Source organism: Oncorhynchus nerka, linkage group LG13 (genome assembly GCF_034236695.1).
Source record: "Oncorhynchus nerka isolate Pitt River linkage group LG13, Oner_Uvic_2.0, whole genome shotgun sequence".
Lineage (NCBI taxonomy): Eukaryota > Metazoa > Chordata > Actinopteri > Salmoniformes > Salmonidae > Oncorhynchus > Oncorhynchus nerka.
Genome location: NC_088408.1, coordinates 82,483,359 through 82,497,202, shown reverse-complemented (window position 1 = coordinate 82,497,202; position 13,844 = coordinate 82,483,359). Strand labels below are relative to the sequence as shown.

General features: G+C 43.2%; 1 protein-coding gene across 6 annotated transcripts in view; it reads left to right on the top strand.

Moving 5' to 3' along the window:
* Window positions 1–13,844, top strand: part of LOC115140266 (netrin receptor UNC5D-like) — a 273,232-nt gene that overhangs the window by 253,748 nt on the left and 5,640 nt on the right. For all 6 annotated transcript variants that reach the window (XM_029678536.2, XM_029678535.2, XM_029678532.2 and 3 more), the window contains 5 exons: window positions 2,484–2,655; window positions 9,236–9,463; window positions 10,982–11,131; window positions 12,745–12,909; window positions 13,269–13,447. In XM_029678536.2, coding sequence (XP_029534396.2) covers window positions 2,484–2,655; window positions 9,236–9,463; window positions 10,982–11,131; window positions 12,745–12,909; window positions 13,269–13,447 — 894 coding nt within the window. The remainder of the gene's footprint in view (window positions 1–2,483; window positions 2,656–9,235; window positions 9,464–10,981; window positions 11,132–12,744; window positions 12,910–13,268; window positions 13,448–13,844) is intronic.

Sequence of the window (13,844 nt, the reverse complement as noted above, 5' to 3'; positions counted from 1 at the left end):
TGGTCCGTGACTGGGCTGGGTTTCTTCTTGTAGTCCGTGATTGACTGTAGACCCTGCCACATGCCTCTTGTGTCTGAGCCATTGAATTGAGATTCCACTTTGTCTCTGTACTGACGCTTAGCTTGTTTAATAGCCTTGCGGAGGGAATAGCTGCATTGTTTATATTCGGACATGTTACCAGACACCTTGCCCTGATTAAAAGCAGTGGTTCCAGGATCTCCTCCCATTTTCCAGTAGTCCATTACACCACGCTGCTTGGTCCTTTGGTGGTGGGTAGTTCTGTAACGGCTGTTTGAAGAAGTGGACCAAAGCCCAGCGTGTTAAGTGTTCATGATTTAATAATAGAACTGAACACTGAATAACAAAGAGAACGAACAAAACCGAAACAGTTCTGTCTGGTGCAGACACAAAAACAGAAAACAACTACCCACAAAACACAGTTGGGAAAACGGTAGATAGCTGCCTCTGATTGAGAACCACACCCAGCCAAACACACAGAAATAGAAAACATGGAACACTAAACATAGAATGCCCACCCCAACTCACACCCTGACCAAACCAAAATAGAGACATAAAAAGGATCTCTAAGGTCAGGGCGTGACACTACCAATCAGGCCTTTATGGTAGAGTGACCAGACGGAAGCCACTCCTCAGTAAAAGGCACATGACAGCCTGCTTGGAGTTTGCCAAAAGGCACCTAAAGATTCTCAGACCATGAGGAACAAGATTCTCTGGTCTGACGAGACCAAGATTGAAGTCTTTGGTCTGAATACCAGCGGAACGTCTGGAGGAAACCTGGCACCATCCCTACGGTAAAGCATGGTGGTGGCAGCATCATGCTGTGGGGATGTTTTTCAGAGGCCGGGAGTAGTCAGGATCGAGGCAAAGATGAGGACAACAACCCTAAGCATACAGTCAAGACAACGCAGGAGTGGCTTCGGGACAAGTCTCAATGTCCTTGAGTGGCCCAGCCAGAGCCCAGACTTGATTGAACATCTCTGGAGAGACCTGAAAATACCTGTGCAGCAACGCTCCCCATCCAACCTGACAGCGCTTGAGAGGATCTCCAGAGAAGAATAGGAGAAACTCCCCGAATACAGGTGTGCCAAGCTTGTAGTATCATACCTTAGAAGACTCAAGGCTGTAATCGCTGCCAAAAGTGCTTCAAAAAAGTACTGAGTGAAGGGTCTGAATATTTATGTAAATGTGAGATTTCTGTTTTTTATGTTTTAAAAATATGTTTAAAAAAATGTAAAATATAAACGCAACAATTTCAACGATCTTACGGAGTTACAGTTCATGAGGAAGGGATGGACAACTTTGATGGGGGCCACAAATAAATTGAACTTATGAGGGGCCGCAGTGGCTTGTGGGTCTGTGTAACCACCCCCACCCGTGATAGCTAAGACAAAACATTTTACATTTTTAAGTTCACTTCCTGTAATTCTGCACATTTGCCATGGGCCGTAGAGAAAAAATAGCAGTTTTACGGATGCCAGTTACCCATGCCTGTTATAAGGAAATCTGTCAATTGAAGTACATTTATTAGGCCATAATCTATGAATTTCACATGACTGGGAATACAGGTATGAATATGTTGGTCATAGATACATTTAAAAAGTTAGGGGCGTGGATCAGAAAACCAGTCAGTATCTGCTGTGACCACCCCACCATTTGCCACATGCAGGGCGACATCTCCTTCGCAAAGAGTTGATCAGGCTGTTGATTTGTGGCCTGTGGAATGTTGTCCCACTCCTCTTCAATGGGTTTGCGAAGTTGCTGGATATTGACAGGAACTGGAACACACTGTCGTACACGTTGATCCAGAGCATCCCAAACATGTTCAATGGGTGACATGTCTGGTGAGAATGCAGGCCATGGATGAACTGGTCCTGGGCTGTTGTGGTTACATGTGGTTGTGAGTCCGGTTGGAAGTACTGCCAAATTCTCTAAAATGACGTTGGAGGCTGCTTATGGTAGAGAAATGTACATTAAATTATCTGGCAATGGCCTTGGTGGAAATTCCTGCAGTCAGCATGCCAATTGCACGCTCCTTCAAACTTTGAGACATCTGTGGCATTGTTGTATGACAAAACTACACATTTTAGAGTGGCCATATATTGTCCCCTGTACAAGGTGCAACTGTGTAATGATCATGCTGTTTAATCAGATTCTTGATATGCCACACCTGTCCGGTGGATGGATTATCTTGGCAAATGAGAAATGCTCACTAACAGGAATGTAAACATGTGTGCACAGAATTTGAGAGAAATACAAACATGGGACCAACACTTTACATGTTGCGTTTTATATTTTTGCTCAGTATAATAGGTTCTCCATTTAGTAGTACCTTGAATTGTTGCATGTACAAACCCATGAAATGTTTGACCACATTTTATCAAATACATTCTACCTTTTATGTAGCTACATTTAGTTGAATAGTATATTTTCAGGATTAACAGATGCCAATGTGTATGTTTCAGTGTCCAGACAGAGGAAGGCTTTGAGATCCTATTAGGACCAGAGGTCACCTATGGCCCTCCAGGCATAGATCTCTCCAGGCCTGTTGCTATGACGATAGCTCACTGTGCTGAGGTGGATGCTGACAACTGGAACGTCCAACTGAAGAGGAAAACACAGGACAACAAATGGGAGGTAAGAGAAGCGCCTTTAAAGGGCAGCTGAAATCAAATAAAAAAACATTATCTGGTTGAAAATGGCCAATGTTGCATCGATATTAATCAAAAACATTGATTCTCATGTGTAAAAATGTTCTACAAAGTGTATATGGCATCATTTTGGTCAAAGTGTTTTAATTTTAATCATGCCCAGTCATGCCAACTAATATGGGATGGTAACACCGAGGGAAAATTGTAATACACGGAAAACAGCTGCACTGTGGCCCTCTATCCAATCGTACCAGCAGCACCTCCAGACAGTGAGAAAGACCTGCCCATTGCAGCACCTCGGAATTGTTTACAAAAGGACAAGACGTTGCCAAGTGTATGTTGAGAGAACAATTGGCCTCTAATCCCACTTTCTGATGTGTTTGGTAGTGATCACTCCAATCTGCCATTGTTTTGGGCTAAATGAGAATTGAGATGATGCTCACTTGCATCCCAACTGTCACTTGTCATTATTTGAACATTCTAAACCCAATCGTGAACATATTGCGACCTGTTTTGTTACATGATTCACTATTGAACATTGCCAGACAGACACACTCTGGGGATAGATAGTGAGAAAGGTGTAAAAACTATATGGCACCAAAGCACGTCGCCAGTGACTTGATAAGATGATTTATCTAAAGTGGCCTCACAGCTCATTGACAGGCACAGCCTGCCTGAGAGGAATAACACTGAGAGCGCTGGAGAAAAAAAAAGACAATTGCAGGATGTAATAGCAGAGAAGACAAACGGCTTGTGTCTGTCAGACAGGACAACGACAGGGCAAAAGGCCTCGTTAGACATCGGCAGTATCGATCGGTGGATTCTGGACACGCTGAAATGGGTGTGGACGTGAGGCAATCGGGGAAGAGACATGGAAATGGCCCCCCCGCTGACCTGGACTCACCATCTGTGTTCCAAATGGCACCTAGTGCACTACTTTTGACTATGGGCCATGGTCAAAAGTAGTGCACGGTAGTGGACAAAACATTAGGAACACCTTCCTAATATTGAGTTGCACCAACTTGTGGCCTCAGAACAGCCTCAATTGGTTGGGGCATGGACTCTACAAGATGTCGAAAAACTTCCACAGGGATGTTGGCCCATGTTGACTCCAATGCTTCCCACAGTCAAGTTGGCTGGATGTCCTTTGGGTGATGGACCATTATTTATTTAAAAAAAAAAATGTTTTGCCCTTTTTCTCCCCAATTTCGTGGTATCCAATTGTCCCATTGCTGCAACTCCTGTACAAACTCGGGATAGGCAAAGGTCGAGAAGCATGCGTCCTCCGAAACACGACTCCGCCAAGCCGTACTGCTTCTTGACACACTGCTTGCTTAACCCGAAAGCTAACCGCACCAATGTGTCGGAGGAAACATTGTACAACTGGCAACTATGTCAGCGTGCATGCGCCAGGCCCGCAACAGGAGTCGCTAGAGCGCAATGGGACAAGGACATCCCGGCTGGCCAAACCCTGCCCTAACCCGGACGACGCTGGGACAATTGTGCACTGCCTAATGGGTCTCAAGGTCACTGCCGGCTGCGACACAGCCCGGGGTCGAACCCGGATCTGTAGTGATTCCTCTAGCACTGTGATGCAGTGCCTTAGACCCCTGTGCCACTCGGGAGGCCCAGCTGGTGAACCATTCTTGATACACACGGAAAACTGTTGAGCGTGGAAAACCCAGCAGCGTTGCAGTTCTTGACTCACTCAAACCAATGCACCTGGCACCTACTACCCTGTTCATAGGCACTTAAATATTTTGTCTTGCCCATTCACCTTCTGAATGGTACACATACACAATCCATGTCTCATGGCTTAAATTATTCTTTAACCTGTCTCCTCCCATTCATCTACACTGAAGTGGATTTAACAGGTGACATCAATAAGGGCACATAGCTTTCACCTGAATTCACCTGGTCAGGCTGTCATGGAAAGAGCAAATGTTCTTAAAATGTTATACACTCAGTGTATAGGGAATAGGGTACCATTTGGGACACATGGACTGCCGGCCCTGCCTCCTAGACACCGCCCTCTGCTCAGGAATGTTTCACTGAACAGACACGTGAATCAGGCTGCCTGCCACTCACTGGCTTATTCAGTAATTGTTAGACAATGGTTTGTTACCTTCTGTTTTTCTCAGCACTGTTGTTGAGATACTTGCCCCCCCCCCCCCTCCACAGTATTTGTTTGAAGTTGCTAGTAGTAGTTGATATATATTTCAGCATTCTTGTTGTTTTTCACAGTATGCACTGTTCACCTTAGGAATGTCTAATACTTCCACGGTGTTGTCTTTTTGAGAAAGACATTTCTACAGTGCTAACAGATATTGTCATTGTACATTCCCAAGGGGTTGTCAATACACAACCCAGAGGCTCTGCAGGTACTACCAGCGCCAGCTCTTTGCATTATTTGTTCACAAGAAGTTTTTTTTTTTTTTTTACAAAACAAGTGTAAGATAAAATAATGAAGAGCATGTCCAGGCAGGCATTAATAGAAGTGTACATCAGTGCTTTGGCAGACTGAACAGAGGGGGTCAGAATAATGACTAGTGCAGTTCTGCCCCAGGCTGTTATGTGGTGTCAGTGTTAAGAACAGTGCTTGTTATTTAGAAGACCAGCAGTCACTAGATTATCCTCAGTCGGCCCCTGCACCCAGTCTGTCCTAAATAATGTTGTTACAGCCAATGGAAGTGGGCTGTGTGCCCTAGGTAAGGTAATTATACAAGGTGTAGCAGTCTTTGCATGTATCACTGGCTTGCGTACACTGGGCAATGATACAATGAGACGGTGGCAGGGATCTTTGTCCCAATTAAGGGCTGCCTCCTGACCCCGTCAGTTCATAAATACTATATTTTTCTCCCTGGCCCTTCTCTAACGGTGTCTCAAATAGCACCCTATTCCCTACATAGTGCACTACTTTTGACCAGACTATGTAGGGAATAGGGTGCCATTTGGGATGTAGCCTATACTCTTTCTCGGATATGCAACATGTATTGCTGCAGATTTCAGACCCTGCAGACAATCTGGAGATTATTCTCGCTAAGATTTGTACTGCCTTGACGTGTTCTTCAAGTGATCCACTGTTTTCTCAGACAACACTGAATGAATATTCAGTTTGTGCTTGGCTTGATGTTTGCTTGACCTGCAAAGGGCTTTTTAGAGGTGGCACAGTTAAGCTGTTTTTCACTGCTAGATCAACTGGTCAAGTTAATAGTATTTTCTGCCTTAATATACTCTCCCTATTATACTCAAGATGCTACTACAAAAGGAAAATAGAGAGCCCTGAAGTAGATGCTAAAATGAATATTAGACTTATGTCGCTTTTCACTCTTAGTATTAAAAAGCAAGGTGACCCCTCAGAGGTTCTTAGAAATAATGAGTCCTTTCATAGAAATTAAGCCAAAGGACATGAAAAGTTTTCATGACCATCATAACTCGAAAAGGCATACAATAATGGCATTAAATACCGGTTAAAGCCTTGTATGACATTTAATGACATAGTGTATGTGTTGTGAGTCATGATTTGAACTCCGGTCAGTCATCTGGGTTGAGGGGTAGCATAGCTCTCTGGTCACATCCCAAATGACACCCTATACCCTGCATAGTGCACTACTTTTGACCAGGGGCTCTGTTCAAAAGTAGTGCACTATAAAGCTAATAGGGTGCTATTCAGAACACGGTTAGCCCTCTGTCTGTTCTGCTCTGCTAATGACCCTGAGGATGAGCCAGGCGTCTACTTTACATAGCTCAGCCTTGCATCTCATTACTCCTTTCTGCAACCAGAGGTTCAACACAACACAAACTAACAACATACAGCAAAATTGGTAGATTCTAGCTAGCAGTCGTTAGTCCTTCATTGTTTCTAATTTGTGTAAATTTCATAGCTTGTTATGTTTCCAATTTTCTGCCAGATTGGCATTATTTTTTTGTTCTTCTTATAGAAGGGGGGGTGGATACTGTAGTCTGGGGTATAATTAAGCAATAAGGCAGGATGAGGTGTGGTATATGGCCAGGCCAATATACCATGGCTAAGGGGTGTTCTTAGGCATGGCGCAATATGGTCTCAATACCACGGCTGTCAGCCAACACCATTCAGGGCTCGAACCACCAAGTTTATCATTGATTTTATAAACTGGGTGTTTCTAGCCCTGAATACTGATTGGCTGACAGCCGTGGTACATCAGACTGTATACCACGGGGATGACAAAACATGTATTTTTACTGCTCTAATAACGTTGATAACAAGTTTATCCTGTTTGGGATAGGGGGCAGCATTTTCACGTTTGGATGAAAAGCGTGCCCAGAGTAAACTGCCCAGATTTGGATAGAAAACACTCTGAAGTTTCCAAAACTTTTTGAATGATGTCTGTGAGTATAACAGAACTCATATGGCAGGTGAAAACCTGAGAAACATCCTACCAGGAAGTGGGAAATCTGAGGTTTGTAGTTTTCAACTCATTGCCCATCGAATATATAGTGTCTATGGGGTCAAATTACACTTCGTAAGGCTTCCACTAGATGTCAACAGTCTTTAGAACCTTCTTTGATGCTTCTACTCTGAAGGAGGGGGAATGGGAGCTGAATGAGTCAGTGGTCTGGCAGAGTGGCATGAGCTGGTCACGCTCGTTCACGTGAGAGTTAGCTTGCGTTCCATTGCACTTCTGAAGACAAAGGAATTCTCCGGTTGGACCTGCCCCTGCTTCGTGAGTTTGGATTTGTGAACTGAATGCGCTAACAAAAGGACGTATTTGGACATAAATGATGGACTTTATCGAACAAATCAAACATTTATTGTGGAACTGGGATTCCTGAGAGTGCATTCTGATGAAGATCATCAAAGGAAAGTGAATATTTATAACGCTATTTCTGACTTCTGTTGACTCCAACATGGCGGATATCTGTATGGCTTAATTTGTTGTCTGAGCGCTGTACTCCGATTATTGCATGGTTTGCTTTTTCCGTAAAGTTCTTTTGAAATCTGACACAGTGGTTGCATTAAGGAGAAGTATATCTCTAATTCTGTGCATAACACTTGTATCTTATATTTAAGTTTATGATGACTATTTCTGTAAATTAATGTGGCTCTGCAAAATCACCGGATGTTTTGGAAGCAAAACATTACTGAACGTTTACGCGCCTGTAACGGCGTTCTTCGTTTGTAGAGAGAGAGTCGGACCGAAATGCAGCGTGTAGGTTACTCATGACTTTAATGAAAGAATGCGTACATGAAATAACTCAATAACATACAAAGCAAAACAACAAACGGAACGTGAAACTAATTACAGCCTATCTGGTGACATTAACACAGAGACAGGACAAACACCCACAAAATACAACGCGAACTCAGGCTACCTAAATACGGTTCCCAATCAGAGACAACGATAAGCAGCTGACTCCAATTGAGAATCGCCTCAGGCAGCCAAGCCTAACTAGACACACCCCTAATCAACACAATCCCAATTACTACAAACCCCAATACGAAACACAACATATAAACCCATGTCACACCCTGGCTTACCCAAACATATACCAAAAACACAAAATATAATGACCAAGGCGTGACAGCGCCAATGTAAACTGAGATTTTTGGATATAAATATGCACATTATCGAACAAAACATACATGAAGTCCTATGAGTGTCATCTGATGAAGATCATTAAAGGTTCGTGATTAATTTGATCTCTTTCTGCTTTTTGTGACTCCTCGCTTTGGCTGAAAAATGGCTATGTGTATTTTTGTGACTAGGCTCTGACCTAACATAATCATATGTTGTGCTTTTGCTGTAAAGCCTTTTTGCAATCGGACATGATGGGTAGCTTAACAAGAAGTTTATCTTTAATTTGGTGTATTGCGCTTGTGAATGTATGAAAGTTACATATTTAAAAAAATAATTAATTTGGCGCGCTGCCTTTTCAGAGGAATGTTGTCGAGGGGTTCCGCTAGCCATAATAACAATAAGGCACCTCGGGGGTTTGTGGCATATGGCCAATATACCACGGCTAAGGGCTGTGTCCAGGCACTCCGCAATGCGTCACGCCTAAGAACAGCCCTTAGCTGTGGTATATTGGCCATATACCACACACCCTCGTGCCTTATTTCTCAATTATAGGCTGGCCAGGAGAAAAATATTGAATCTATTAATTGTCATTTAAAATAAGTGTTTCTCACCTAGGCCTACTGCTGTCATGTTCATAAATAAAGCATGTGTGTATTGTTCATATTGACTGATTGGTGTTCTGAGATATGTTACCATCTCCTAGCTGATTATCACATACTTCAGAGACTGCTTATAAGTAGATATTGTTCCCATTTGAAAAGCACTTTATATAGCACATTATATTAATTTCCGTTATGTAACCTAGAACCAAACATTGAATTGGTCTCATGATGACACAACACGATAAAAGATGCAGAACAAATACACATACAATACACACACAGCCCACAGAGCATAATTATAGTGTTTATTCTCAGTATAATCAAATGTGATGATGATAAATTAAATTGTCTTATCATCCTCTTTTGCTAAGCGACCTGTGTTGTGTTCTGTGTTCTGCGTTTCCAGGAAGTGATGTCAGTGGAGGATGAGTCAACATCTTGTTACTGCCTGATGGACTCCAGTAGCTGCCACCTGCTGTTGGACCAGCCGGGCTCCTATGCCCTTGTTGGTGAACCGCTCACCCAGGCAGCTGTGAAGAGGCTGAAGCTAGCAGTGTTTGGCAGCATGGGGCCCAAACCCATGGACTACAGCCTCCGAGTCTACTGTGTGGACGACACGCCACACGCCTTTCAGGTGCTATCATTGTTTGTGGGGGGTTGGTTATTTTCATTGATTGCCGTTGGCTCTCCTGTGCAATCATATGAAGCTCAGTATTGATTACAGTGATTTTGCTCAGGCAGTATTGGATAGAGGACCACAAACATTGATATTTACGCATTAGCCTTCCGATCATTCGGTCATATTGTACTGTATGTGACTCTGAGTAAATTCAAATTTAATAAACCATGCAAATGTGTGTATCGATATCTTCTCATCTAGCGTCAGGGAATTAAACTTCCTCACGTCCCCTGAGACATAGAACAGAACAGGCCTCAGGAGTGACTCTGCTTGTGTGATTTAGCAGAAGTCACTGGCAGCTGGGTTTAAAATGCTTTTTGGATTTGGTTTATGAATCCATCCCCTGCGCAGCCTGCCGAGCAGATGCCAGCCCTCTCTGTCCCCTGGGTCTCTGTCGACTACAATCACACTCACTCTCCTTCATGTTGTTCAAACTCTGGCTATAGACGGACACAGTCAATCACTGGTCATATCCTTGACCTAGATTAATAGGATGCTCCTGATAATAATATTAAGGATCTCATTTCAGTGAGAGATTTCCTTCTGAATGTAGCTGTTACTCTGGCTTCAGCGGCCATACGATGTTAGGATTGGGCTGGCAAACAACCATCTAGTCTGCATAGGGAATACAGAATCTGTAGATTACAGAGTTACAGAATACAATTTGTCCAAGCAATGATGATCTTAAAGACGGGGGATGGGAAAATGTTGCTGCATTGAATGGGGTGTCGTTTCTCAAGGTCACAGACAATGGCCATGATGTGCCCTTAAGTGATTGGATGGATACTGAGTATGATTTTTTTAATAGGAAGCTCTGTGATCTACTGGACAACCATAGAGTTGAGTTCAATGATGTCCATGATGTAACTGTGTTTAAAGACAAAGGTAGATTGAGGGTAATTCATCCAGCAGGTTCCCTGTTGTCATTGTATTTGTATTATTTGAGAAATTTTCAAGCGTGTTTTATGATCACATTGCCATCGTTGGATTGTTTTTAACACCTACCGTGAAGAAACAATATGCACGCACGCACGCACACTTTTTTTGTGATTGAAATGTCTGAAAACAGCCACAAAAACTGAGAGCAATGATGTCAGATTAATAACTTCAGCCTCAAATCAAAGAGCTCTTTCATCACTCCAAATTCAATTTGGTGGACGGCTGTTAGCCGATACATGCTCAAACAATGGATTAAATTTAAACTACAAACTTGTATGGCTCCACATTTGATATAACTGCTAATGAGAATTGTATTTTTGTAATATTCTTTAATGTAATTTAAGGACACTCTTGACTTGAGGAAAATGCTCAGGTTTTGACAATGTTTGTGATAGTCGATTTGTGGATCCACCAGAGCAAGAATCAATCACTAACCAGTTGGTTGGCAGTGAACTGGGATGTAAACTGTAGTGATAACTGTCCCATTGATCTGTCTCTCTCTCTCTGTCTGTCTCTCTATCCATCTGTCCCCAGGGAGTGGTGGCCACAGAGACCTGTAGAGGAGGACAGCTCCTTGAGGAACCCAAGATTCTGCCTTTCAGAGGGAACACCTTCAGCCTCCAGGTCTCCATCCAGGATGTCCCACAGTTTCTATGGAACATTAAACCCTTTACCACGTGTCAGGTAACTAAGACTGTAACTACATACAGATTGAGCACTGAATGATTTCAGATACATTACTGGAAATCTGAGCATGGAAAGATACATGTGTTATTTGTTGCCAGATTGTTGACAATTTGGATACAACCAGACTTACTGGGGATGGTTTACCTTTATTGGTATATGTGTGTGAACAATGGACAGCAATGTAGGTCAGTACTTCCTCTGTAAATATGTTTTCTAATATTGCCTTCAGACAAACAAAGAGGTGTAATTGGTTCACACTCAAAAATGTTGCATAAAGCTTAATTATTCAATGTAATTAGTCAATGTTAATTATTCAACGCTTAATTATTCAATGCTGCTCATCGGTAGTTCTTTACAAATGCTGTTTTGAATTCAAGAACATTTTACCAACTCACTGAAGAAGGCTGTAAAGGCGAAACGTCTGTGTACGCTATCCCTGATGCAGTACTTTTTTTTTTTACATTGAATAAGGAAGTAAGCTTTATGCAAAAAAAAATTTGAGCACGAACCCATTACACCTCTTTGTTTTGTGGATTTACGCACCAGCCAAGCTTCTGGGAGAGCGCAATGGTTCTCTTTTGATTAGCTAATATTGCCTTCTTACTACTGCTCACTTTAAAATGGTTGTGCTTGTTTTTACAATAGGCTTTATAATTGCCCCAAAAACAACTGTGAGTGGGGCGAGGAAGTAGGATGGCGTGCCTCAGACAGACACCTCCTCTTGGCTTATTTATGAGGATCTTTGGAGGGAGACTATCTCTGTGAACCTCCCCCTTTCATAGAGCAGGTGGAGAGTAATGGCTCTCGCCTGCACCATACAGTACATCAAGACAGCTTTTACTGCTAAGAATTACCTGGCCTCTCCACGTACATCATTCCCCTAGTGCACCATTAACTGCTGCATCCATCCCACATCGTGGAGGATCTGATGATCAAAGCCAAGGGGTTAAGTCCTCTTTAGGCAAAAAGACTGTTTACATTTGTTTTACTGTACAGTTAGCCAGGGTCCCTATCACCATATGTGAGTCCCATATAGCACACTGTTCCCTATATAGTGCATTACTTTTGACCAGAGCTCTATGGGAAGTGCACTATATCAGGGATAGGGTGCCATTTGGGATGCATTTCATTACTGTGAATAGTTTACAGGTCACTTTAATATGCAGAGATGGAAGAAGGGAGCATGCGTGAGGTCAAGGTCGTTTCCCTGCCGATGTGCCCACGGCAGAAATTAATTATGCATCAAAGGCAATCATTTTCCCGTTCGTCGATCCCTCGCTCCCGGATATCGTGTGTAATACTTAGCTCGCGATCGGACTTCCATTATCAGAATTAAGTGGGATTTGTCCCTCCCCCTCTCCCTACAGTACAAATGCATATTTCCATACACAATGCTATCGTTGCATAACGCTGCGCGACTTCAAACCCCTCAAACATCCTCTTACCCCACTACTTTGTCTGCGTATGCATATGAGACCTTCCCATGTGATGGATAGAATAGGAGCTGAGTCATCTTCTGGAGAGGAATAATACTGTAGAAGCCCAGATATCTCATCCTGTTTTGCCTCTGTCTTCCTCCTCTCTCACTCCGTCTCTCTCTCGACATGCAGGAATTTTCCTTTTCCCAAGTGTGGTGCAGCAACCAGGAGCCCCTGCACTGTGCCTTCTCCCTGGAGAGATACAGCCCCACCACCACCCAGTTCTCCTGCAAGATTAGCGTGAAGCAGGTCAAAGGTCACGAGCAGATTCTGCAGGTCTATACATCTGTGGCAGAGGTGAGCCTGGCTCTCCGTGTGTGGAGGACATTTTTCTCCTACAATCCATACATACAATCTTTATTAACCCTCAGTGAAGTCAGTGTCCTCTGCTGGCTGAACAGTCTGTCCTCAGGGTCTGCAGTGGTTGTCTTTCAAATGGCACTCTGTTCCCTATTGTGCTCTGGTCAAATCTAGTGCACTATATAGGGAACAGGGTGCCATTTGTGATGCATCCTGTGTTTCTTTATAAAACAGAGGGAAGATAGAATATATCAATGTGAGCTGACTATTCTTGGTCCTGTATATCCCAACAGCCCTTTTGTTAAATACAAATGTAATTCAATTATATTTGACAACTGTCTGTTTTGCCTTTGTAGAGCAAGAAGGAGTCAGTCCTGTTTTTTATGCAGACAGACTGCACCGTCACCTCACAGACGGGACCCAAGGCCTTCAAAATCCCCCTTTCCATCCACCAGAGGATCTGTGCCACCTTTGACACTGCCAACACTAAGGGAAAGGACTGGCAGATCTTAGCCCAGAAACTCCATCTAGATAGGTGTGTGTCCAAGGCTGTGATCACAAATAGCACCATATTCTCTATGTAGTGCACTACTTTTCACCATGGCCCTATGGCACTAAATAGGGAATAGAAGTGTGCCATTTGAGATGCAGCCCAGCTGTCCGTCATGTCTCACGGGGTGTTTCAATGATTGCTTGAACAAACAGCAGAAGGTATTTGAGACTTTAGTGGTTCCAAATGAGCCTGATCAGCTGTCCTCATTTTATATCTTATCATGTTAAGCTCATTTTAATTGAGTCTGATGGCACATCAATGACTGCATTCACAGAGGGTGATATGCTTTTCGCAGGGAGGGGTAAACCCTTGTTTTGTAGTGAAATAGTGCCCTCCACTGGATCTAATGGATATCTGTAATAGACACATTGCAAGCTGT